Source organism: Portunus trituberculatus, chromosome 42 (assembly GCF_017591435.1).
Source record: "Portunus trituberculatus isolate SZX2019 chromosome 42, ASM1759143v1, whole genome shotgun sequence".
NCBI classification, from domain to species: Eukaryota; Metazoa; Arthropoda; class Malacostraca; order Decapoda; family Portunidae; genus Portunus; species Portunus trituberculatus.
The window spans coordinates 18,894,438-18,921,483 of NC_059296.1; the positions used below are offsets into that span (position 1 = coordinate 18,894,438).

A 27,046-nucleotide genomic window follows, 5' to 3' on the forward strand; every position below is an offset into this window, starting at 1 on the left:
GTTGTCGGTAGTTTTGAACCAAATGTATCAACGATACCAATGAATCAATTTTGGTGCCTGGGTTTTATTAAATCACTTTAATTTGTTATTGTTATTTATTGTCCTACTTATGGCTTTATGCACTTTTAATATGTTGTTCTTATGTACTTTCATACCTTTTTGCCACTTATAACTTCATGAACTTTGGTAGCATGTTTCAGAATTGAAACAATAACTGGTAGCATTGATTTAATTTGTTTTACCGGCACTAATGTCTCCCAGATTAACAGATTTTTAGGCATTCTTGTTTTGATGAGAGGATGAGTGCAACTGGGAAGAAAGAAAAGACAAGCTCACTTTGTCTCACAAAACAAACAAGATTCATTTACTGAATGTTCCATTATTTTTCCATGATAGCTAATCACAATATTTACCATGGGAAAGTTGAGTGAATGTGACTTGAGAAACTTAAGTGGCAAGTTACCCTTACACAGTTCCACCTAACCTGATAGGTACTTGTCTTCTAGAAAAATATAGTTAAGTAGTCATCCCTCCCAAGGTAAAAAATTTAGTGAAAACAACAACAACAACAACAACTGGCCATTCACCATCTTATGCACTGTTTATATACCATGACTACCATGTTATGTCTCTGGGCAGGGAGTCAAGTACCACATGCATATATTTCCTGCACACTTGACCACCAATGTGTAACCTTACCAGACTTTACTTCCCTTGGCACTCAACCTAACTGATAGAATGCACTCAATGTATCATTAAATCCTGCAAAACAGGGAAGAGTGTTGGTGAAGGTGACATTAGAAGACTAGAGAGGAAAGTGTCTGTCTTGAGAGATGTGTTGTTACATCTCTCTTACCCATCTGGCTTGGAAGTTGCTCCATAATTTTGGGATCAATTATCCCTTTAGTGAAATCAGTCAAGAAATCTGGAAAAAATTTTGTTCTAGACCCATAAGTTTTTCTTGGGACTGATTTAAATTTTTTTAATTGTGACTAATAATTGTGTTCCCACCCAGGCATATGAAAACTTAATATTAGTGACATGAGCTATTGTGTGTATACACCCACAGTATACTTGAGCACACTGAAAAGATAAGAAAAAAAGGGGAGCTTTACACATTAAACTAGGAAAAATGATTATTGGATAAACAATAATTTGATATTGTTATTGTGATGATTTATTGCATGTAAACAAAAGACAGTGTTACTCCAGTGTACTTTCCTCACTCTTCTGGAATAATAATGTAACAAAAAATTTGATAATGTAAAAGGAAAAAATATATATGTATATACAAACTTAATAAACAATGTACATGCTAACCACATTATTAAAAGCTGAAAAAATGACATGAACCTACTGTAATTAAATGTTTACTTTTCATTCATATTGGTGGGAACTTGTGAGCCAAGTACTGTAATAGATATTTTTATGGGTACATTTGTATGGCTTATTGATACCACATCAATCTTCTTGTACCTCAGGTGCTGTCTAAAAGGTATTAAAGACATTATTGGTTACTTACATAGTGACAGCACTTGTAGCCTATGCATGGACTCTGTGTGAAGTAGATTGAGAGCATGTGATTTTGGTTTTACAAGTGTTTAGTCTTGGCTAACCATTCATATTATTTTCATGATTGGCTGCTGACTCAATTGAAGCTATCACTATAGATAGGCTGTGCTAGATTGTTACTTATAAAAAATGAGTGCCTTCTGCTTGTGTTCTTTGTATCTTGGGATTTTTACTACTGCTGATTTTTTTTTCATCCTTCAGTAATACCATCTAATATATGCTTTAAGTACAATACTGTAAATGACATACAAATATATACCATTTTCATTGTACATTGAGGATATCACACATAAAGTAAAGTGGTTGAAGTATGGTATGGAAACTACAATACATAAGCAGTATCTCTGAAGATTTATCATGTTTCAGGAGTTGAATAAAAGGGAAAACAATTACTGTATTTTTAAAGATTTAACTGTCTTATTTTTTAATGTACCCTATTAACTTTGCATTTGAGTTTTTTTAAGTCATGCAATTTTAAACTGAGGAGGCAACTAGAATTATATATGAACACTTTCCAGGAACAATGGCAGAACGAAAATTTACACGTGGTCTGTGCAAGCCTGGAATGGCTGCACAGGTTCGGGAAAATGTATCTCAGGCTGTAAAAGCCACAGCAACACAGGTAAAACATCCTTTCTATTTCAGTGTATTTTCATGTGATAATAAGGTACTATTTCCTGAAATAATTATGAATTTGTTGTATTATATGAATATGTACTGTATAATATGTGCTGTAGGGGATCCTCGCAATTCGACGGGGTTAGGGCGGTCTTTCATTGGTCGAATCAGCGTTAATTCGAATCGTGAAGCAATTTTTCCCATAGGACACTCAAGAATTAGGGGGAATAGGGACCAACCTCCAGCCTAGACCCCCCTAAAACATCACTATAACCTTTAAAATACTAACCTAGATTAAATCAGTACTTCATTTATATCTAACTTTTTTTTTATTAAACACATTAGGGTGCTGTACAGTACATTTTTGGAAATAAAAACATTTGCATGATGCAATGGTCTTGTGTTACTTGTCCCTATTCTTCCAAATTATTGATACTGTTGATCTAGGGACACCCATTTGCAGTGCAACGACACTGTGAACTATACCTGCCTCACACTTTCTTACAAGCTCAAGCTTATCTTTGAAAGGCAGGAAGTTGTGCTTCTTAGGGCTGGGGAATGCCGGCTGGGATGAGAGTGACGCAGATTAAGAGACGCACAGGCTGCAAGGCTGCCACTCTAAATTTTCATTTCTCCCTACCACTCATGCGCATTTCCTCCTACTTTGACCTACCACTCGTGCACATTTTCCCCTATTTCACCTATGCCAATCTCAAAATTCTTTTTTGTACATGCATATATTATTGTGTGAAAATAAGCGTATTTATACTTTTTGCAGTTTTATTCTTTTACTACAAAAGAGAAAAAAAAAGAAAAATTTCTGGTATCGAAAAATTAACTTTTGTCGGTATATTATCATGCCAGACTGGATGATGTATGCGGCAATAAGCGATTGACTCTCATCCTAATGGAGCACCTCGCCACATTGCACCATACTCCCACATGTTGCGTCAGATATATATATATATATATATATATATATATATATATATATATATATATATATATATATATATATATATATTTATAATCCATATTTCATAAACTGTAATGGGTGTCCAGACAAATATTTAGTGTTTGAAATAAAAAAAAAACATTCCCCAACATATTGTCAATAAACTCTAGTTTCCCTTTGCTATTTTCCCCGTAGGCATCCCCTACCCCCTACATTAGGCTAAAATCACCTACTGTAGGGGATTTCCCCTATGAGTGGCAGCCTTGGCACAGGGTAGCGTTGGTTTATACTTCCGCCTGGCGGGCTGGCGGCGGATTTGACCGGGTGGGTGGTGCGGGAGATATGAATGTCGAATTGGCGAGTCAATCGGTCGAACCTTGAGGATTGGGTATTAATTAACTGAGTTTGAATTGGTGATAATTCGAACTGCGAACGATCGAATCATGAGGATCCCCTGTATAGGTACAAAGCACAGATTCTTAAAAGTATGATTGCAGTATAAATAGATACATAGGTGTTGTTTCCATTCGCTAAATGATATTTCAGGTCAAACCTCGACTTGCTGATCCCATAGACTTTGAAGATTATGTATCAAAGAGCAAAATAATGTTGAATAATGATACCCTACGGGAACTGTTGCTGTACCCTCCTGATGATATGTCTGTGAGTATGATAAGTTAGCAGTGAGTTATGTGTGATCATGTTACTCTGCTTATACAATCTTTTCCTTTGTCAATTTAATTTGGCTTTGTTGTTATTATTGTTTTCCTACAGTGGTTGTCAATAACATTATTCAACTTATAGACTAATGCTAGTAACTTTTGTTTCATAACCATTACCTAAGAAAAAAAGAAAGAAATATTTGTGCCTGATGTAATACAACTGATTAAAATTACTCCAGTTGCAGGACTTTTGATGGTTTCACTAAAAATGTATTGATTTATTTGGGGTTGTGTGATAATGTCTGAAAACTTTGTTATATGATACCAATTATTATACCGTTAAAGATGCATAATATGAATAGTGAAAATGTTACTGTTAAAATCTCTTTCACACAAACGGTTTTTGCCACTATTTCACACCACACCAGCAGCTGCCCAGTACAGGCTAAACAATCACAGTGAGGTACTGCTGTCACTAATCAATTTATCACTATCCCTTGATGATGGAGGATGTTAAAAAGAGAATAAATAGTATATGAATGAATAAGTCATCAAAAGAAAAAAATCTGAAAATTCTGGATTTAGTCCTTGAACTGCAGTCAATTTCTCCATTGTGTAGTTTACATTCTCTACAAAGATCTGAAGGCTGATGATGCAAAGTTCTTTAACTATTTTTGGATGAGCTGCCCTTCGTATGAAGAACATGTGGCTAAAGTGAGAAACTATTGATTCATAAGTCATGAACATAAGACCATCCATTCCACCTGAATAAACAGTTGGTCTCTCAACTGTCTAACCACCATACATGGGAAAGTCAGAGGTGTGTAAGCACCCATAGTAACACCTTGCCACCCAAACTGTCATTAGGCATTTCTGCTGTTGTGGTCTTGCTGGCAGGATGGCAAGGTGCAGCTACCAGAATATTTCCACTAGAGTCAGTGTAATGCTAAACTGTGTGGCATGTGCTCCTGCGGCAAATGCCGTTTGTTTTCATTTTGTTTATGAATGAATTCCTGTGAAGAGATTATTGTAAAATATTTAGTCAGGGTATGATCATATATATGGACTCCATAAATCCCAACAGCACTGTGTTGTTCCTCGAGTTACTAGAACATTGCAGTCCTTAGCTTCTGTACATCTTCAAGAGGACATTACAAACCCTCTTGTTCGCCAATGCCTCGCTACTTACTCGCAGGACCTCACCACCATCACATACAAGTACCTCCCATATTCTGGATCTTACCTCCATCTCCCAAGGTATGTTATGAGGATTTTTTTTTTTTCAATTCCTTGATTGCATGAACAGTGTTATGTTTTGTAATCTTTTAAGTGTTTTGATTACCACATGATGCTGTCTGTGTTATGAGCAAATTTTATCAAGTTTATATTTGCATGGGTCATGGTTATAAGTTGTGTAACCATTCATTATTGGTTACTTAAGTCAAGCATGGCTATAGGGAAGGGTCATCATATCTACAGTTATTGCCGTTTTCTAACTTATCTTCTTAAAATCTGACAATTATATGATTTTTTGTATTACTAATGCTAAAAGCACACTCCTTGCTATTATGCATAAATGCCTTGGACTATCACATCTTGAGAATGTTTAATCAGTTTCCCTTACCATTGATGATTTTGTTTAATGTTGCATCATTTTGTACCTTATGCTGATCCCAAGTCAAGATTGTTCCTCTGACTTTTTTTCTTTTCTTGTCTCATTACATATACCCTTCATGTATATCATAAAATTCTGAAATACTTAGTGCTTTATTGAAATTATTCATTGTTTTAGTTTAAAGACAGTGAATCATAAGTTTCAGTGAATCATAAGTTTTCAAATATTATTATGCCCTGGAAGTAAAAAAGAAAAAGAAAAATAGTGCAGTGATGCATATAATTGTTTTTCTCAGTTTTAAGGAAATGTTCTGAACTGTCCATATAAAAGATAACTTCATTTTTCTGTAAATTAACTTACAGATCAGCAAGACTTTGCTGAAGTACATGAACAGTATTTAATGGTTTGTGATGGATGTATTGTTATCTATTTTTTTATTTATTTTTTTTTTAAATATCAAATTTTAGTATGTGGTAATCTTGCAGAAAAAATTGTAAGGAGATGAGAAGTGCTTGAATAAAGTGCTATGTGTTGGCTGAAACAGGATACAACATGACTGACAATCACCCACCTCATTTGATAAGGTCCAACACTCAAAGTAATGTTACAATTGCATAACCAGTTGATAATTACTTTTATTGTCTATAAAACATGAAGCTTTATGGAGACATTTTATCTGCATTTACCATCAGGCTTTATTTTATTAATTAAGTGAGTGGATATATGATTGTTGGCCTTTTGGCATGAATTTTTGTTTTTTATTTATTTATTTTTTATTATTTTGTTTTTTTACACCAACATTAGATATTTTGTTCAAGTTCCTCACTTGATATTCCAGTATGTTTTTACACTAGCATTGTAGGGTCTATAGTCTATAGATGTTTGTGGTCTTCACTCATTGTGCACCTGTCATATCTAATCCAGTTTCTTCATTAGTCACTTTTCTATTTTCTCTATGTGTTCATACAGTTTATTTCAATATGACTCATAGTATTTGCTGTTCCATATGTATTCCTCAGACAATTCATCATCATATTAAGTTACCTCTATCTCTTAGTGATAATCATGATTTAATTTGTAGATTGCCACGAGTGGATGACCTGAAAGAACAAGTCTATGAAGTGGACACTGATATTGAGCAAGGCGATTTGGTAAGATCTCTGGAGTAATTTAGTATTTTATATTACTGCGACATTCACATTGTTGATTATTCAAAATTTACATTATGTATTGCATTTATTTAAAGTTGGTATCTTAAAGCTCTCATTTCATGAAAACTATATAATACCTCATGAACACACCTCATGGTCACAGCTAGTGTTTTGTCTCATTAGTGTATTGTTGTAATTTGCTGTGTGCTATTAAGGGTGAGAAAGGAAGTGGTTTATTTAATGAATCCATAGATAAATGGTGCTTAAAATGAAAGAGAAAAAGGAGAGAGTAGTGGAAAGATTAGTATTCTCTTTACCACAATAACAGTGGATTATGGTGCATGGGTTGCTGTAGGGTTTGTTGTTACAATTCTTTGCTGATCATATGCTTGGCAGCATTGCAACACTAGATGTACCACCCCATCCTCATAAGTGTGTGTTTGTATCAGGGTTCTCCGAGTTTTCACTGTGGTGTTCTGTTTTCTGTCCACATGGCACAACTGCCTGTTTTCACCTGCAACAAACACTTTCTCTGTTGTTCTGTTGTATTTTGCAGCAGTGAAAGTGAAGATCAGTCCTGTTAACTTGTCTTGTGAGGAAATAGTTAGAATTCTTGCTTGAAAAGCAGAAAGAGTCTTCATGAAAGAAATATTGAGGTATATTAGGCAAGGACAGTCAACTATTAGGTGGCTTACAATTGCAATGGGACTGCTGCTGAGCATGATCTCACGCAACTGGTAGGCTAAGGAAGACTTCCAAGAAAACAGACATCCTCTTAAAACAAGACATGATGAAAGACCCATGAGTGACTGCCAGTAGACAAAAAAAAAAATCCAACGTTGTTGGAGGGAAGTATCTGAGGAGACAATCCAACACAGTCCTTTGAAGGATCTGAACTTGTGGAAGCCTGCCTGTAAACCACTCCTCTTAAAGCAGATGGTCAAGAAATAACTTGAGTTTGCATGGCAATACAAATATTGGACACAATGTCCAGGAATAATCAGAATACCAAAAGACTGACTACTTTACACAGAAATATCTGTCAAACATTTGGATGGGGTGATGGTTTTGAGATCATTCAGTAGTGTAGGAAGATGAGGTAGATGAGAATGAGAAAAGACACATATACCTGTATTAAAGTTGCATGGCTGTGGGAGCTTACCATGGAGGAAAATCAGTTAGGAAGTGACTGAACAAGCAAAAAATCAATGTGTTGGAGTGGCTTGGCAATTCACTAGATATAAATCTGCTCAAAAGCCTGTAGATCACCATGGAAAAACAACTTTGTAGCCCACGATGCATCATCTGTTCCACACCTCATCCAAGAAAATTAACGACGTAGTTGGGTTATGGAAACTTCAGAATGCAACAGGTACCTTCACAAACTTAGCAGACTCTATACCTAAATGAGTCAAAATGTTCCTTTACACAAATGAAGATATGACAAAGTACTAACAAAGGTACTTTGGTTCAATATATCAATGTTTTCTTAGTAAAACCTTGATTTTTGTCTATGGTGGAAAGCTAAAGGGGATGCTCTATTTTTTTTGTAGACACTGTAGAGATGTTGTAGGGGTATTACACATAATTGTTTTGGGGAAATGTGTGGAATACAGTGCAACTTTTGTGGATACTGATATCAAAATGAGATGGAGAGACAGTTGTTTTTGATTTGGCCAAGGATTATAAAGCAGGAGAAAAGAGGATAGATTAGTGAATAATTGAATGCTTAAAGCATGATATTTGTGTAATTTAGACATCTACTGAGAGTGAGTGAGAATGAGGTTCTAAATTTGAATAAGAGAGGGAAGCCAGGGAGTGGAAAGAGAAATAAACTGAGAGGATGAATATTGCAGGGAGTGAGAGGGTAGCAAGGCTGTAATCATGCAGGGAGAGAATGCTTAGAAAAAACAAGAAAAAGAAAAAAAAAATTTCCACATTGACCATCTCCATTGTGGAAGTCCCCCCCAAAAATATGAAATATTAGATATGATAGAGAATGGTGTGAAAATTGTAAAAGTATGCTTATTAAAATGCTTGAGAGGGATCTATCTTATTGATGAAGGATCCTTCTGCAGCAGTACTATTTCACATAGGGTAATTATTAATGAGAGATATTGTGAATTAGATAAATAAGCATGTGGTGGAGCAAAGATAATTCTATTCACCTTTATTTTTTTTATTGTTGTATGTACTTATAAGTTGCAAAATATGCAAAATAAATCTAGGATAATCCCATTGCTTATTATTATTGGTAGTTTCTTTATTTCATAAGCTTTATTAAGGATTAGTTACATGTAAGGTGTGAGAAATAACTGCTTGCTTACTTTTCATTTTGGTGATGAGGACGCTAGCTAGTTGTACTAGAAATAAGAAAAAGTTTTAATTCTGTGAAGTGACCAACAAGTTTGAATAATAATATTTCAAAGTTACACATTAGAGGTTGTTCTTTTACTACTGTAAGATTACTTAGAGGTAAAATATTTCCCTGTGATTTCCAGGCTATTCTGATGAATGGAGAAAATATTCTAAAGAAAGGCTATCTCCTGAAAGGTCCAGAAAGTGGCAATGATAAGATATTTGGAAACTTCTCCTCCAAAACCTTTAAAAGAAGATTTGCTTGTCTAAGGTAAGGTAGTATTCTTCTAGGCAGGCTTAACTTGATTACTTTGACACAAATGTAATGTGGTGCATTTGTTGTTAAGGGGAGGCAACGGTTTTTACTTAAGAGATGTATTTTTTTTTTATGTCAGGTTCTCATGAAATTTGATGTGTTTATGTATTAATACCTAAATTACAAGAATCCTAAGTATTATTAAAATACGATAATTAGTTTCAGAGAAAAAAAATATAATACGCTCTGAAAACGGTAATAGATAGCATCGGCATTCTTTGCTATTTCTCCAGTGTTTTTCAATCTACTACTTAGAAAATAACTGTACATGCTGTACATGTATGTAGCTTTTTTTCCATCGTAAAATATCTTGATTATTGTAATTCATATATGGAAAAAAAATTTAAATATCGATGACAAAAACTACCTTCTTTTTCCTTTTTAGATTTTTTCAAGAGACGTAACTATAGTTTTTTCAAAATATCTCATGATGAAAGAATCTCCTATATTTCCTCTTTCCATTGATACCTTTATATCTGAAATTACTTAAAAACTAACAGATATTGCACTCGAAATATCAGTAACTTTAGTTTTGAGATATGAGCTGTTTTCTGTTGAGCAGTGTATATCACAATGTTTGTTGGCTACATGCTTAGTCCTTGGGCAATTCTGTTCGATCTTGCACAGCCAAGGTCATTTATTACCTTATATACAAGGTTGTAATTCATATACAAGCTTGCAGTTCAGCTCAGTGAGGTCTTTTTCCTTCCCAGCATCTACCAAGTGATGTGGTGTTACTGGCGTGTCACTGTCACTGCATGTGAAACACATGACATTGATGGAAATGTCAAAGCTATTATTTGATGCCTTCATTGTCTTGGTACCCCAGCATTTGGCACATGTTCTTGATACCGGACTTTCAAGTTGTGACTGAAAAATAATAAATTTTTCATCTTCACAAGGAGGAGGAATCTTGCTTTTCAAAAGATGAAAACATGTATCCATCCTTGTTGTTGCTTGTGACTCGGTTGTTGCTTGTGATGGTGAAGCTGACAGCTGTGAGGTTGAGGGAACAAGCTGAGGTGGTGGTGGTGGAGAGGACATGTGTGTCATGATTGGGTGGTGGCAGATGTCACTGCGCCGAGTGACTAAGATCTTTGCCCTCTTCTTCCTCCCTTCTCCTCTCATTCAGCTTCTTCATCCTTTCTATCTGGATGGTCTTCATCTTTGATTGATGATCCATGACTTTCAATGTTCTAAAGTGCAGGGAAAATGTGGAAAATGAAAAGATGATTAGCTGCAGAGTGCTACATATCTACATTCCAAGACGTCCGGCAAGACACTGCCTGTGACTGCCGACCTCACAGCCTACAGCCTACACAGCCTCCCTCCCGCTCTGTCCTGATGTTAACATATGAAGGTCTATAATATAAAAACACTAGAAAATAGAAAAAAAAAAAAAAACCCTGAAAAATGCTACAAAGTCATAAGCAACGACAAATCATGTTGCCTACCACATGGCGGGGCATTTAAAGAGACCTTTAACCCGTAAAGTCCGATACGCCACCCGGGTGGAATTGGTACACGAGTCCGATGCACCACCCGGGTGACAGGATATTTAGCAATGCACCACAAATGCGCTTTAATTGGTAACGCTGTCAAAATGATTACACTGGTACTCCTACCCTCCCACTACACCCCTGGTGAGAGAAATTGAAACTAGGCCTATCACGCTCAATTTGCCAGGATCGCTTGTGGAGTACATACATGCTTTGCAGTTGCTCGCCATATTTGCGGTTTTGTGTTAGTTTTGTTACTGAAAATGGTTCCTCCAGCGAAAAGAAAGCTAGTATATTCTAGTGAGAGTGAGGATGAAAGACAATCTCATCCTGTAAGGCCTCGTAGGGCAACGAGAGGGCGAGGAAGTGAGTCGAGCCTCGTTATAGAGACTCCTACCACCACTACCCAACCTACACCATTATCCGCTTCTGAATTGACATCTACGGTCTCTACTGGTGCCCCTGCAGCTTCAAGGGGTGCTAAGACCTCCCATAGATTCTCTGCAGGTCGAGCAGGCAGGTCGACTGTGCGAGGTCGACCACACGGGAGAGATAAGAGGACAGCGCGTGCCTTATCTACTCACAGCCTACCATACAACCTATCACCACTACTGTCTCTCTCCATACTACTACTTCTTCTACTAGCACTACTACTACTGCTACTACTACTCAGCCTTCTACTAGCGGTACTACTATTACTACGTCTCCAGGGGCGTTTTATTGGGCCGGGGCTGAGGTTGCCAACTTGCGCCACTCTCCAGCTTTAAGGCTTTGTTGCGGCGAAACTAAAGTCAGTATTGCCAAAATATTTTACCAGTATATGCACATAATAAGTCTATTGATGATAAAAGTGTTTCCATTCGATTTTGTAACACTTGATAATTTTGTGATTTAACTGGATCACGGAGGGATAGCCATATACCTTTGATCAGATTCTACGGATTAAAGTGCGTAAATAAAGGTGATTTAAACACATACGGAATTAAGATAGGAACTTGCCGTTTTCACAGAAAACAGTAAATATTTCAAGGGTAAAAGCAGTATTAATTACTCAATTTCGAGGTTAAAAAATTTTTTTTTTTTTTTTTTTTTTCGCCATCGCCTCTCCTTAACTTAACCCCTTCATTACTGGGATACATTTTTACCTTGAGATTTGTGTCTGATTAGACCATTTTATTGACATTAGGAAGGGTCTATGGAGATCAGAAGAGTAATAGCCACAGTCTTTACCATTTCAATCCCCCACATAAGTTTCTGAAGCTGAATAAAATCACCAAATAGTTACCAGAATCAATATGTAAACACTTCCTGGTACTGAAGGGGTTAATGATTTAATTATGAACAAAGTAAAAGTGAATACGACAATGTAATAATTGTCAGTCTAGTGTGTACATTTTCATGTATCTATAGATCCTAATCATCCATTCCTTCTCTGAGGTAGAGTCCAGATAGGAAACAATGCATTGGCAACCACTAGGGTATTTGAAAAAGCTCCTTTTATGTCAAAATTGATCTGACAGGTAATAAATCAAATGTAATATAGAAAATAAATTGTAATAATCACTGACTAATGTATGACTTTTAATGTCTTAGGAGACATTTTCTAGAGACGCTGACTACTAGAAGAATTAATCATGACATTGGTCTCACCATTGTCCTTGAGTAACTAGTTGGTGCTGCTTTTTATACTCAAACATGCTAACCATATTTGCATTTGTTCTTTATCCTATGACTACTTTGTACTGAACAAATTTAAGAACGGTTTTTTCATGACAGTGATTATTACTTGTATATCAAGACATGATTATGTAATCACAAAGAACACATATTAATGAAAATGTCATAGAATCCAATCAGGATACTTACGTAAACAATGCACCACCACTCCTGCCATTTATACCAGAAGGTTGGTGTGGTTGCCTGGGTAAGGTGGTGAGAGATGCCAGATGCTGACACAAATTTTCTAGGTTGTGTTATATGGACAGTGCTCATTATTAACATGAGAGTAGTTACTGACTATTCAACTTGCCAACACTAAACTGGAAGAATCTTGATTTTTTTTTTTTTACAGGCAAGAAGTGGATGGCACATACCTACTGGAATTTCATAAGGATGAAAGGAAGCATGATCCTAAGGGAACTATTGTGATGGATTTTTGCACACAGATTACAAGGGTGAGTATGCATGTGTATGGAATGATGAGATATGGATCATATGAATGAAATTTTTGAAATTGATTTTTAAGTCATTATTCGTAGTATTTAAAAAGTTAACAATTAATTGCTTGACCTTTTCAGAATCCCAAGAGAGGGAAGTGTTGCTTTGAGCTACAGTTGTCTGAATGTGCAAAGTCTGTGATGCTCTCTGCTGAGAGTGAGGCAGACTTGGAAGATTGGATAGACAAACTAACACGTGTCATCCATGCTGACAAACCACAAGATGATTCTCGGAGTGAAAGAGGTACTGATCATTTAATTTTGATACATGGGGGTAATACTTACATAAGCCTACGAAACAAGAGTAAGAACTGATTAAATATATATTATATATATATGTGTATATATATATATATATATATATATATATATATATATATATATATATATATATATATATATATATATATATACAGTGGCAGAAATGAGATCAGCCACAGACGAAGTGGGAGACTCGCGGCCTCTCGGCCGCTTCTTCTTCTTGTGACCCCTTTGCTTGCGTGTTACTATCATCATGATGTTTATGTTTTCACTCCTCTATTACCTGCTATAATGGATATCATATCTTAGTATATACACTCATGCCATAAGGATAACCTTGACTTCGTGGCACTGAGTGTGAGTGAATTACTAATGAAATACCGCGGTATTTCATTGATAATTCACTATTACTTAGTGCCACGGAGTCGAGGTTATCCTCATGGCATGAGCGTATATGAATACTAAGATATGATATCCATTATAGCAGGCAATAGAGGAGTGGAAACAAACATCATGGGGAAAGACAACACGCCAAGCTAAAAGGGTCACAAGAAGAAGAAGCGGCCGAGTTGCTGCGAGTCTACCGCTTTGTCTGTGGCTGATCTCATCTCTGCTTTATTTTTTGCTATTCCATATAAGATTTCACTTTATGCATTACAAAACAATCCTTTCTTCAGGGCAAGGTTTGTAAAAAGCTAATAGAAATGTTGTTTTGTGGACATAAATGTGAGAATGGGAGAGAATTTGTACATAGCTCCTCTAACTTCCAATGACTCATATGACATCATAAAAGTAATGGCACACCGGTGGCCCAATATGCTGCCAAATGTATATATAATTTTTTTTTAACCCTTGTGGTATGTTGGGGACCAGCCCAGAACGCATCCCCCCTATTTCCGTTATTTCGTATGGGAAAATTATGTCTGCTTAACGAATTTTTGCTCTATGAACAGCTTTGACACCCCCTATCCTGTTCGTTAAGCGGAGTATTACTGTATGTCACAAAAATCGTATATCAAATAAATTTTTCTCATAGAAATTAATGGAAATAGAATTGCAGTAATTGCCCGCTTATCCGGAATATAGCAGCCAAGGCCCTGGTGGATACGCAAAAAATCCGGATACGTGGAATTTTCTCTCCCAACCCCTTATAAATTGAGAAAAGACATGTACATAACCCTAATGGGTAAGAAAACAATGACTGAAAGCACATTAAATGTAGAATATGGAACAAAAATGGTACATAAGCAGTACAAGGGGTGGTTGGGATGTACACACAACAATAAAGGTGGCGTCACACTACCACTTTTCCATCAACTTCCTGCCAACTTTCGTCGCTGGTCGTCGTCACACACAAGCTCGCTACCACCTTTGTCACATTTGTCAACTGTAAACAAACACAGCAGCCCCTTCACCCCCAGCAAGTCGTTGCTATTTTTTCGTTGCTATTTTTGGCCTTTATTGTTCTCTATGAGAAACTATTCAAACAGCTTTATCCACTCATAAACAACAGAGCAGCCCATCTTGGCCAGTTGTTCCTTGGAAGTTCTGACTTGGAACGTTGCAGTCACACAAATGTGAACAAACAACTGAACCACTTTTCACTGCTGGGCCAGAACCAATATATATATATATATATATATATATATATATATATATATATATATATATATATATATATATATATATATATATATATATATATATATATATATATATATATATATATATATATATATATATATATATATATATATATATATATACAGGCAACACCCGTTTAACGAAGATTCACACAACGAAGGTTTAATTTTACTACCATCTGCTCGTTTAACAAACACCAAACTCGCTTTAACGAAGTTTTATCAAGGTAATTTTTTCCAAGTTTGAAAGCCCCATTGTATCACGCAAGCCGACAAGCTTTTGAATACACCAGGAGCTGCAAATACTAAGGCCTGCCTCAGGAGAAATTCTGAGACATCTGTAGAATCAAGATCAAGATCAAGCCTCTTGTGGACAACACGCACCACATAACGGCGTCAGCAGCAGCTCGTCTTCACTCGCTCAACTTACCACCAAAACGCCCTGCAATGTGGCGTAGCGTTCCTAAGAAGACCAGGAAGTCTCTTACTCTGGAAGTGAAGCTGGATATTATTCACAGACACGAAAGAGGAGAGAAAACTATAGCATTGCTGGCCACCATCTTGACTCCATATGCTGTCTCTACTATTTTCAAGTCAGCAGACTATTAACCCCTTCAATACGGTGATGCCTATGTAGGCGTCATGAATCCCCAGTAGCATATACGGTGACGCCTACGTAGGCGTCATATTTCTTTTCTGAGCTTTCTTCAGTTCAGTTGTCCCGTATAATGTGTTGGATACCAACTACACACGCCGTATGCTGTCCTTAAAATCCTAGTGCTCCTCCCACCATCCTTGTCTCCACCAATCACTAAAGATAAGCTACATGTGTCTCGCCTTGTGTCTAAAATTACCCAATGGCATAGACTGTTCCCATCTCTCTCTCTCTCTCTCTCTCTCTCTCTCTCTCTCTCTCTCTCTCTCTCTCTCTCTCTCTCTCTCTCTCTCTCTCTCTCTCTCTCTCTCTCTCTCTCTCTCTCTCTCTCTCTCTCTCTCTCTCTCTCTCTCTCTCTCTCTCTCTCTCTCTCTCTCTCTCTCTCTCTCTCTCTCTCTCTTCTTTCTTTCTTTCTTTCTTTCTTTCTTTCTCTCTCTCTCTCTCTCTCTCTCTCTCTCTCTCTCTCTCTCTCTCTCTCTCTCTCTCTCTCTCTCTCTCTCTCTCTCTCTCTCTCTCTCCATTCCTCCCTCCCCATATCCATTTCCTCCCTCCCCATCTCCCTTCCTCCTCCCCTCTCCTCTCGAAGATAAGTTACATCGTCCCGTCCGCCTTGTAACATTCGTGGCACACACACACACACACACACACACACACACACACACACACACACACACACACACACACACACACACACACACACACACACACACACACACACACACACACACACACACACACACACACGGCCTGGTAGCTCAGTGGTTAGAGCGCTGGCTTCACAAGCCAGAGGACCGGGGTTCGCTTCCCCGGCCGGATGGAGATATTTGGGTGTGTCTCCTTTCACGTGTAGCCCCTGTTCACCTAGCAGTGAGTAGGTACGAGATGTAAATCGAGGAGTTGTGACCTTGTACTTGAGCTATTGTGTGTGTTAATCCAGCGTGTGAACTCATTTTTTGTGCTCCTATCCTCGCTGTTTAGTGAGTTTCGTTATCACCATGGCCTCCACTAGTGGTTCGAGGGGTGCTGATTCTCATGAAGGTGGCGATGTTGCAGCTGTAAATGGGGACTCGAAATGGGGCCTTTGGGGGAACGAAAGACTGATTGGTATTTTTCCCTATTTAAAGTAGTATTCAAATTTGGCGAAATTCCAATTTAGCAATGGTTTCGGCAGATTAATACGTCATCGCTAAATGTGGGGGTTTACTGTATATATATATATATATATATATATATATATATATATATATATATATATATATATATATATATACACACACAGTAAGGTTCCGGGTTACGTCGGTCTCGAGTTACGTCAAACTTGTAGTTACATCAGTCCACTATAAGGCAATTTAAGATTAAAAAAATTGAAAATTTATAAATCGTAAAGCGCGGGATTTATTGTTATTGTTGGCCGCCAGGCGTCACTAGTGGTTACCCGCCACACCACTCGCCTCACACTTGAATACAATAACACCCTGGGTTACGTCGGTCTCGAGTTACGTCAAACTTGTAGTTGCATCAGTCCACTATAAGGCAATTTAAGATTAAAAAAATTGAAAATTTATAAATCGTAAAGCGCGGGATTTATTGTTATTGTTGGCCGCCAGGCGTCACTAGTGGTTACCCGCCACACCGCTCGCCTCACGCTTGAATACAATAACACCCTGCCTCAGTTCCACCACATCGTCACCCCTGGCAAGAGTGTTATCCTACTTCTGCGTTTACTGACTCAAGTTCTTAGTATCTTGCTCAATGGCAGAATGAGTGAGCGAGTGAGGCAGCAGCTGTATGTGAGGGAGGGAAGAAAAAAATGGGAAGCCCGTTACCATGACAACGGGGAGGTTGACGACCTTGAGGGCTCGCGCACCCACCATCACAACAATAACAACTCTGGAGCCTTCGCCTGGGCCACACGACACTCGCAGCTCACTTGCACCGTTTGCGCCTGTCTGCTGATCCCTATTGCCCTTTCCTATTGCATTTCCTGCTCCGCTGCTCACGCTTCTACTCCCACCGCACTGCACTGCGCTCCCAGCTGTCCGCCCTGGGCGTCACAACATTCGACCTGCCCACCCTCCTGGCGGCCTCAGGCATCCACCCCTGTCGGCAACCTGCAGTCCTTCGCGTTCACGGCCCTAATCAACAACAAAAACAAGCTTGTGTTTCATATTCCTACATAGTTGTAAATAATATGACAATATAACCTTTTACTTACCTGAATGACCATAAACAATGATTGGTTGAAAACTTGATAATATGCTTTGAAATGTACGGAAACTCGAGTTACGTACAAAATCAACTTACGTCATGTTTCAGGAACGTAACTCTGACGTAAACCGAGACTTTACTGTATATATATATATATATATATATATATATATATATATATATATATATATATATATATATATATATATATATATATATATATATATATATATATATATATATATATATATATATATATATATATATATATATATATATATATTTCATTAGTAACACCACTTCTCGAGGTGGTGTTTCCAGCAACCTGAGAGCAACCTCGTTACCATCCCTCAAAGCATTCATGGATGCCATTTCGCGGCAGGAGGTTGCTCTGACATTAAAGTTTCTTGGATCCAGCTCCTGGCAGCCAATGAGCACTTTTAGGCGGGCTACCAACCTCCACCTGCCAACAGCAACGAATCTTTGTGGATGCTATTTTATGAAGGTTGGTATGTGAGCAGGAGATTGCTGTGGAGGTTGTCTGTACCACCATAGACAACAACCAGCTTCTTGGATCCGGCCCTTTTTGCTGGTGTTGGCTGCCTCTGTCTCACTCTCTCCCGCTCCGCAGTACGAAGAAGTTGACCTGTATTTCTGCTCCACTTAACAACGTGTTTTCACCGCTTAACACGTTACCTGCATTAGTGCAATACGCTTGACTCTGCCTCACTGCAGCAAACTTTGATCCGCTCCTGCACAAATTACAGTGGAGCTATCAGTGAGAGAATTTGTACGTAGCTCCTTTAACTTCCAATGACTCCTATGACATCATAAAAGTAGTGGTACATTGGTTGCCCAATACACTGTGAAACGTATATATGATTTTTTTTTAATCCATGTGGTACGTTGGGGACCAGCCCAGAATGCATCTCCCCTATTTCCATTATTTCCTATGGGAAAATTATGTCCGCTTAACAAATTTTTGCTCTACTAACAGCTTTAACACCCCCTATCCTGTTCGTTAAGCGGAGTATTGGTGTACATATATATATATATATATATATATATATATATATATATATATATATATATATATATATATATATATATATATATATATATATATATATATATATATATATATATATATATATATATATATATATATATATATTTACATCTATGTATCAAGATTCTATTAATTTGAGATTATAGCATCATTCCAATTAACAAGAAATTGGATTTTATAATTAAAGTTCTGATTAGAAACCATAGATCTTAATTTGACTAAAAATTGACACTAGAGGAAAATGGTGCGTTTTTCTGTCTCAAGAGGACAGAAAGAGTAAACAAGACAGTTAAAAACGACGGAAATTGTCTAAGATGACGGAAAAAGTGCTAGTGTGATGCCGCCTTAAGTGGTGGTGTGACGTACGTACACTTCTGCCATGCTGGAATGACGAAGAACCCTACAAACTCGCTGAATAGCGTCGTCATTACTCAAGTTGTTGGCGAGGGAGAGTGGGGGCCGGATCCAAGAAGCAGGTTGTTGTCTATGTTAGTACAAATAACCTCCATATCAACCTCCCGCTCTCATAGCAACCCTTGTCAAATGGCATCCACAAAGATTCATTGTTGTTAGTGGTTGGAGATTGGTAGGCTGCCTAAGAGTCCTCATTGGCTGCCAGAGTTGATACATCACTACCGTGTCGTCACGAGGACAGGCAGCCAATCATAATGCGGCTTTATGTTATCCCTACTGTAGGGCTGAAGGAATCTTATGGTATTGTTCACAAACACTGATACAGCGTCACATGCCCACAGCTATTACTCAACACAGTTAGCAGTCCTCACGGTGCTTTCATCATGACTAGTGAACCCCATAATAAAATAAGGACACAAGGAGTCACCGACATTGAGGCTTTAACACTGGTAGAGGAGGTGTAGTGTCGGGATGTGATTTCAGGCAGGCGGTAAGCCGAAATCAGGACAAAAAAGAGAAATATTGTTTGAATGTTTGCCAGTGGTAGCTAACACAGTGAGCTGTTTGCTTATTGTTTCATTCTGACCAAATTACATGTGGAATTCATTTAAAGATTTGAACATTGCTTTGCGTAAAAAAAAAAAAAAACTTTCCGTTTTCTTTTTTCAAACATTAGTGACTTACATGTCCAGTATGTTTTATATGGGCATTAACCTATTTCTTGACCTAACTGCTGGAATATGTTTTATTCATTTGTTCTAAATTGCTAAGAAATGGAAACGTTAAGATTAGGGTGGGTTAGAATGGGTTGGTATAGGCAGCGTTGAAAACTCATCTATTTATATATAACAATAGTTTGCTTTGGTGTACATATAGTCAGTATATAAGTGAAGCAAAATCTGGGTATGAGTGAGAATTGCATACCCCACTGAGTCACGGAGTCCTCCTCTGCTAGATGAAGTTCCAAAGCAAATAATTCATGCCGAGGGAAGCGGTATTTCAATTGTAATTCACTATCACTCGGTGCCATGGAGTCAAGGTGATCCTCATGACATGATCGTATATGAACACAGAGACATGGTATCCATTATAGCAGGCAATAAATAAGTGGAAACATAAATATTGTGGTGAAAGCGTCATGTAAGCTAAAAGGGTCACAAGAAGAAGAAGAAGTGGCCGAGTTGCCGTGAGTCAGCGCCACATCTGCGACCAATTTCATCTCTGCTTTATTTTTGGTATTCCATGTAACATTTTACTTTATGCATTACAAAACAATCCTTTCTTGGGGGTAACGTTTGCAAAAGGGTAATAAAAATGTTTTGCGAATATAAATACAGGCAACCCCCGCTTAACGAAGGGGTTACGTTCCTAAAAAACACTTCGTTAAGCGAAATTTCGTTAAGCGAACCGATTATAACAAGTTTTACCCCAGATTTGAACTTCCATTGAGAGTAAGCAAAGCGAGAGTGCATCATAGTACAGTAAAAGGTTTAATGAAAATAAAAATTATGAAGTTAAACATTTAGGTAGTTTAATTTAAGTCATTATAATGTACACTAATGTATGTATGTACGTAACTTTATAATGTTGATGATCTTAACTTTATGAAGGGAGGGAGAGTGAAATGGGAAATACACTACGAGTAACTGGAAACCTGTGGAATGTAAACAAAGTGCACATCATGGTACCACATACAAAACTTATGTACCACATTTCCACAAGGCTTTCCATTTTATCCATTGTAGAGTCACGAGTTCAGGTGGTTCTTTTAGCTTTCAAGGAAGATACAGTCTCACCAGCCTTCTTAATAGAGTCTGCTGACTTGAAAATATTTGACAGTAGATGGAGTCAAGATGGTGGCAAGCAATGTTATTAGTTTTCTGGCCTCTCTCTTGTCTGTGAATAATACCCAGCTTCATTTGGAGAGTAAGACACTTCCTGGTCTTCTTAGGAACGTTAGGCCACATTGCAGGGCGTTTTGGTGTAAGTTGAACTAGGGAAGATGAGCTGCTGGTGACGCTGTTATGTTGTGACTAGGGAGTGAGTGTTGCGCGTGATCTTGATCTTGATCTTGATGCTACAGGTGACGCAGAATTTTTCTGAGTCAGGCCTTTGTATCGGCAGTGCCTGTGTTGTCCACGCGAGGCTTGATCTTGATCTTTATTCTACAGGTGTCTCAGGATTTCTCCTGAGGCAGGCCTAAGTACCAACAGCTCCTGGTGTGTTCAAAAGCCTGTCGGCTTGCATGATACGGTGGGGCTTTCAAATTTGGAAAAAAATTACCTAGATAAAATTTCGTTAAAACGAGTTTGGTGTTCGTTAAACGAGATGGTAGTAAAACGAAACCTTCATTATCGTTGTGTGAACCTACGTTAAACGGGGTTACCTGTATATATATAAGACAGTAACACCACCTTGAGAGGTGGTGTTCCCAGCAACCTAATAGCAACCTCGTTATCGTCCCTCCAAGCGTTCATGGATGCCATTTCGTGGCATGAGGTTGCTCTGACGTTAAAGTTTCTTGGATCCAGGTCCAGGACGGCATGGGAGTAAATGCTGCTGCCTAGCAGGATTGAGGGATCGCTAGTGCGGTAGGTTTGAATACGCTTGGAGGCAGCTCTGGATAGTAGCGAACTCCGGATAATGGCAATCTGGATATGCAGGCGATTACTGTAATTCGTTCTTGTGATGTGAATTTATGCCCCCCCAAAATTAACAAGCTTTAACCCTTAACTTCCGGGGATTAAAATATTTTTTCCTGTCTAATGACGGGGAAAAATGGTACACCTAAAAATTGTCAGAACACAGTTTGAATACTGATAATTATTTTCTCTGTGTTATTCTGAATACAATGATGTACTTTCCAGCTCGATATGACGTCTGAGAGTTTAGTTATTGCCTTATCAAAGTTTCCTCCTCCGGGCACGGTGTGACCAGTCAAGAGGAAACAGCCCGAGAGCGACGCTCTCTCTCTCTCTCTCTCTCTCTCTCTCTCTCTCTCTCTCTCTCTCTCTCTCTCTCTCTCTCTCTCTCTCTCTCTCTCTCTCTGTGTGTGAGAGAGAGAGAGAGAGAGAGAGAGAGAGAGAGAGAGAGAGAGAGAGAGAGAGAGAAGGAAGGACATATTATCACTGATTTCTGAGACACGTGTGTGTGTGTGTGTGTGTGTGTGTGTGTGTGTGTGTGTGTGTGTGTGTGTGTGTGTGTGTGTGTGTGTGTGTGTGTGTGTGTGTCATATATCACTGATTTCTGAGACACGTGTGTGTGTGTGTGTGTGTGTGTGTGTGTGTGTGTGTGTGTGTGTGTGTGTGTGTGTGTGTGTGTGTGTGTGTTTCACAATCACATATGATATACATTTTCACACCAAAGCGATGTCGCTTTGATGGTATATATTGCTTGAAAATGAGTCTTCCCTTGAAAAGCATAAGTGACTCATCTATCACTAGGTTTTGAAATGGCTTGAAAAAGGACTTGAATTTATTTACGAGAGACTGTATGACAGGCCTAATTTTCCAGAGTGGATCATCAGTTTTAACATTGCAGAAGTGAAGGTATTTCAATATGTTGTCATATCTGTCCCTTGTTATGTACCGTGCAAAGATTGGCATGTACAGCAGATCACTCTTCTTCCAATAATCATGCCTCAAAGCTTTTCTCGAATGACTCATAAGAAGCGTGACGGCTATGAACGTCAGGAGTTCATTTCTTGTGATGTTTTCCACTCTTTCTCGTGAGAGCTATGGGGCACATCATCATCATCTGCTGTTTCTTCATCATGAAAAGTGTTGCTCTCACTCACTATATGGTCCAAGAAAGCATCACTGAGAAACGCCATGAAATAGTCACAATTGTGTTGCACAGGAGGGAATTCAGCTGTTATGCCAGGAGACACAGATAAATCAGGCATAACTGGGAAAAATCATCATTGAATTCCCTCCATTGAAAGACAGGTCGGGTCTCGCGCCACCTCTGCCACGCCCCTTGATCGTCTCCCAGAACGCGAGGAGCACGCGCATGCCTCGTCTCCTAGAAACACTCTGTGTCCTTGACACATTATCTGGAGTCTGTTCTTCATCATTATTGCCTTCACTGTCACTTATACTGTGTAAGAGTCTCTGTCTCTCTGTCTGTTCTCCTGAGAAAGCAGGTGAATGATGCTCTACATCCGTGTCCTCACTACTAGTCTCTTCACTTTCCCCAGTTTCTTCTTCTATATATTCACTGTCACTTTCTTCTAGCTCAGAACCACTGCTAAGTAAAAGGGTTCTGCCTTGCTCCATGGTGATTTACAATCTGACCCGATCCTTCGCTGTTATCACTGACCTTTCTACCCAGCGTCACGGAGTTGCCAAGTGTCGCCCATAAAACGGGAAAACAGTTCAGTTACCTCTAAAATTAGGAGCTCTTGTGGAAACACTTGTGTGGTAAAAGATGCCAGATACTTCTACTCACCATCCGCCTCAAGAGAGCGCGCGAGAGACTTAAAATTACGCCGGGAAAAATCTTGATTACTGAGACGAATCCCGTCACTTCGGACGTTCTGACGCAAACGTTTATATACGACCGCCGGAAGTTAAGGGTTAAATACCAACCAAATATAGATTTAATATAAGATAAATATAATGTTTATTGTATGCATGATATAAATTAGCTATATTGCCCAAAATAACAATTTAACCTGCAAAACTCGGGAAACATTGATAGACATTCATCACGCAAGACTCGGAGCATGTCGATAGACGTTTAGGCTTTTTATGGCTATATTTTGGCTATTTTCTTCCTGTTTTCTTTGCTTGTGAGCTGGTAATACCCATCAGGGGTAAACATATGTTCTATGTCACTGTGTCACCAACGATGGATAGTGGGAGCAACAGTGATTTCACGGTGTCTGATTCCGCCACCTCTCTTGCGCGCCTTACTTCTATACCTTGGGTCTTGCGCCATTTTACGGGGAGACAACTTTTGAATGAGAGTGGTATCAGAACAGGAGAGAGAGAGAGAGAGAGAGAGAGAGAGAGAGAGAGAGAGAGATACAAGGGGCCTGTTTTCTCTCACTCTAGCCAAGGCCGCTGAACCCGATCAGACGCAAGATCACGTAAACCGATGATACCACCTCATTCAACCTGTGATATTTTGGTAACCATGACATCTAGAGACTTTTGATTTTTTGCATTGCAAAGAGGAAGAGTTGCTTGTGGGCAGAATACCATTTGTACTCACTCATTTATTGAATTTCTAAGTGTAATCAGTATGTGAATACAGCCTATTTTGTGTTTCTCGCCAAACTTTTACTTTTGGGACCCATGATCATGGGGTCTGAGTTCACAAAACTTAAGAAAAAATGCACACTACCGAGGAACACAAACACATACATGCACAAAGGATGAACAACGATGCACAATGTGGGCTGAATGTTTGGGTGGACGCAGGTAGCCGAGTGATTGCTGCGCCACCTACCAATGGCTATTCGTATCTTATAAATATCTTCGTATTTCAAGGTGTAAATTATATGAAATTTTTCATCGTATATCACAAAAACTGTGTATAAGCAAACCGATCGCGCAATTTAAATTAATTACAATATTTTGTCGGTTGCATTATAACAAAAACGCGTATATCAAACACGCTTAAATCGAGAGTTACCTGTATATCTATATATCTATATATTTATATTACCTGTATATCTATATATATTTATATATATATATATATATATATATATATATATATATATATATATATATATATATATATATATATATATACAGGCAAACCCCGTTTAACGAAGGGGTTACGTTCCTGAAAAGCACTTCGTTAAGCGAAACTTCGTTAAGCGAACCGATTATAACAAGTTTAACCCCTGATTTGAACTTCCATTGAAAGTAAGCAAAGCGAGAGTGCATCATAGTACAGTAAAAGGTTTAATGAAAGTAAGAATTATGAAGTTAAACATTTAGGTAGTTTAATTTAAGTCATTATAATGTACACTAATGTATGTATGTATGTAACTTTATAATGTTGATGATCTTAACTTTATGAAGGGAGGAAGAGTGAAACGGGAAAGACACTAACCGGCAACCTGTGGAATGTAAACAAAGTGCGCATCATTGTACTGCATACAAAACTTATGTACCACATTTCCACAAGGTTTTCCATTTTATCCATTGTAGAGTCAAGAGTTCAGGTGGTTCTTTTAGCTTGCAAGGAAGATACGGTCTCACCAGCCTCCTTAATAGAGTCTGCTGACTTGAAAATAGAGACAGTATAATATGGAGTCAAGATAGTGGCCAGCACTGCTATAGTTTTCTGGCCTCTCTCATGTCTGTGAATAATATCTAGCTTCATTTGGAGAGTAAGAGACTTCCTGGTCTTCTTACGAACACTAGGCCAATTGCAGGGCATTTTGGTGGTAAGTTGAGCTAGGAGAGACAAGCTGCTGCTTAGGCTGTTATGTTTTGACTAGGGAGTGAGTGTTGCGCGTGTTGTCCACGAGAGGCTTGATCTTGATCTTTATTCTATAGGTGTCCCAGAATTTTTCCTGAGGCAGGCCTTAGCACCAGCAGCTCCTGGTGTATTCAAAAGCCTGTCAGCTTGCGTGATATGGTGGGGCTTTCAAATTTGGAAAAAAATTACCTGGATAAAACATCGTTAAAACGAGTTTGGTGTTCGTTAAACGAGCAGATGGTAGTAAAATGAAACCTTCATTGTAGCGAAATTTCGTTGTGTGAACCTTCGTTAAATGGGGGTTGCCTGTATATATATATATATATATATATATATATATATATATATATATATATATATATATATATATATATATGTATATACATACATACATACATACATACAGTAGTACTTCGAGATACAAATGCCCTGACATACAATTTTTTTATATACAATGAAAAATTTCATATAATTTACGCCTTGAAATACGAAGATATTTTAAAGATATGAATAGCCATCGGTAGGTGGCACAGCGATCGCTCGACTACCCGCGTCCACCAGAACATTCAGCCCGTGTTGTGTATCATTGTTCATCCTTTGTAAATGTATGTGTGTGTGCTCCTCGGTAGTGTGTATTTTTTCTTAAGTTTTCTGAACTCAAGGCCCTGTGATCATGGGTCCCAAAAGTAAAAGTTTGGCGAGAAACACACAAAATAGCCTGTACTCACATACTGATTACACTTAGAAACTCAACCAACAAGTGAGTACAAATGGTGTTCTGCCCACAAACAACTCTTCCTCTTTGCAATGCAAAAAACCAGAAGTTTCTAGATGTCTTGTTTACCAAAAACATCACAGGTTGAATGAGGTGGTATCATCGGTTTACATGGCCTTGCATCCAATCGGGTTCAGCGGCCTTGGCTAGAGAGATAGAAATTGGGCCCCTTGTATCCTCTCTCTCTCTCTCTCTCTCTCTCTCTCTCTCTCTCTCTCTCTCTCTCTCTCTCTCTCTCTCTCTCTCTCTCCTCTCGCCTGTTCTGATACCACTCTCATTCAAAAGTTGTCTCCCCGTAACATGGCGAGAGACCCGAGGTATAGAAGTAAGGCGCGTGGGAGAGGTGGCGGAATCAGACACAGTGAAATCACTGTCGCTCCCACCATCCATTCTTGGTGACACAGTGTCGCAGAGCATAATGTTTACTCGTGATGAGTATTGCCAGCTCACAAACAAAGAAAACGGGAAGAAAATAGCCAAGATATAGCCATAAAAAGCCTAAACGTGTATCGACGTGCCTTGAGTCTTGTGTGATAAATATCTATTGAAGTGTCCTGAGTTTTATGGGTTAAGTTGTTATTTTGGGCAATATAGCTAATTTATATCATGCATACAATA

At 38.3% G+C, this 27,046-nt stretch overlaps 1 protein-coding gene across 5 annotated transcripts in view; it reads left to right on the plus strand.

Annotated features, from left to right (window-relative positions):
* The window catches only part of LOC123517692 (dedicator of cytokinesis protein 9-like), a 159,282-nt gene that overhangs the window by 3,334 nt on the left and 128,902 nt on the right, over nt 1-27,046 (plus strand). For 2 of the 5 annotated variants that reach the window (XM_045278044.1, XM_045278045.1), the window contains exons 2-8: nt 2,091-2,194; nt 3,692-3,808; nt 4,892-5,064; nt 6,504-6,573; nt 9,075-9,202; nt 12,818-12,920; nt 13,044-13,206. In XM_045278044.1, coding sequence (XP_045133979.1) covers nt 2,096-2,194; nt 3,692-3,808; nt 4,892-5,064; nt 6,504-6,573; nt 9,075-9,202; nt 12,818-12,920; nt 13,044-13,206 — 853 coding nt within the window. In that variant the 5' untranslated portion in view covers nt 2,091-2,095. Of the gene's footprint in view, nt 1-2,090; nt 2,195-3,691; nt 3,809-4,891; nt 5,065-5,907; nt 6,021-6,503; nt 6,574-9,074; nt 9,203-12,817; nt 12,921-13,043; nt 13,207-27,046 lie in introns of those variants that run through there. The other 3 variants (XM_045278046.1, XM_045278048.1, XM_045278047.1) reach the window with 3 other exon arrangements.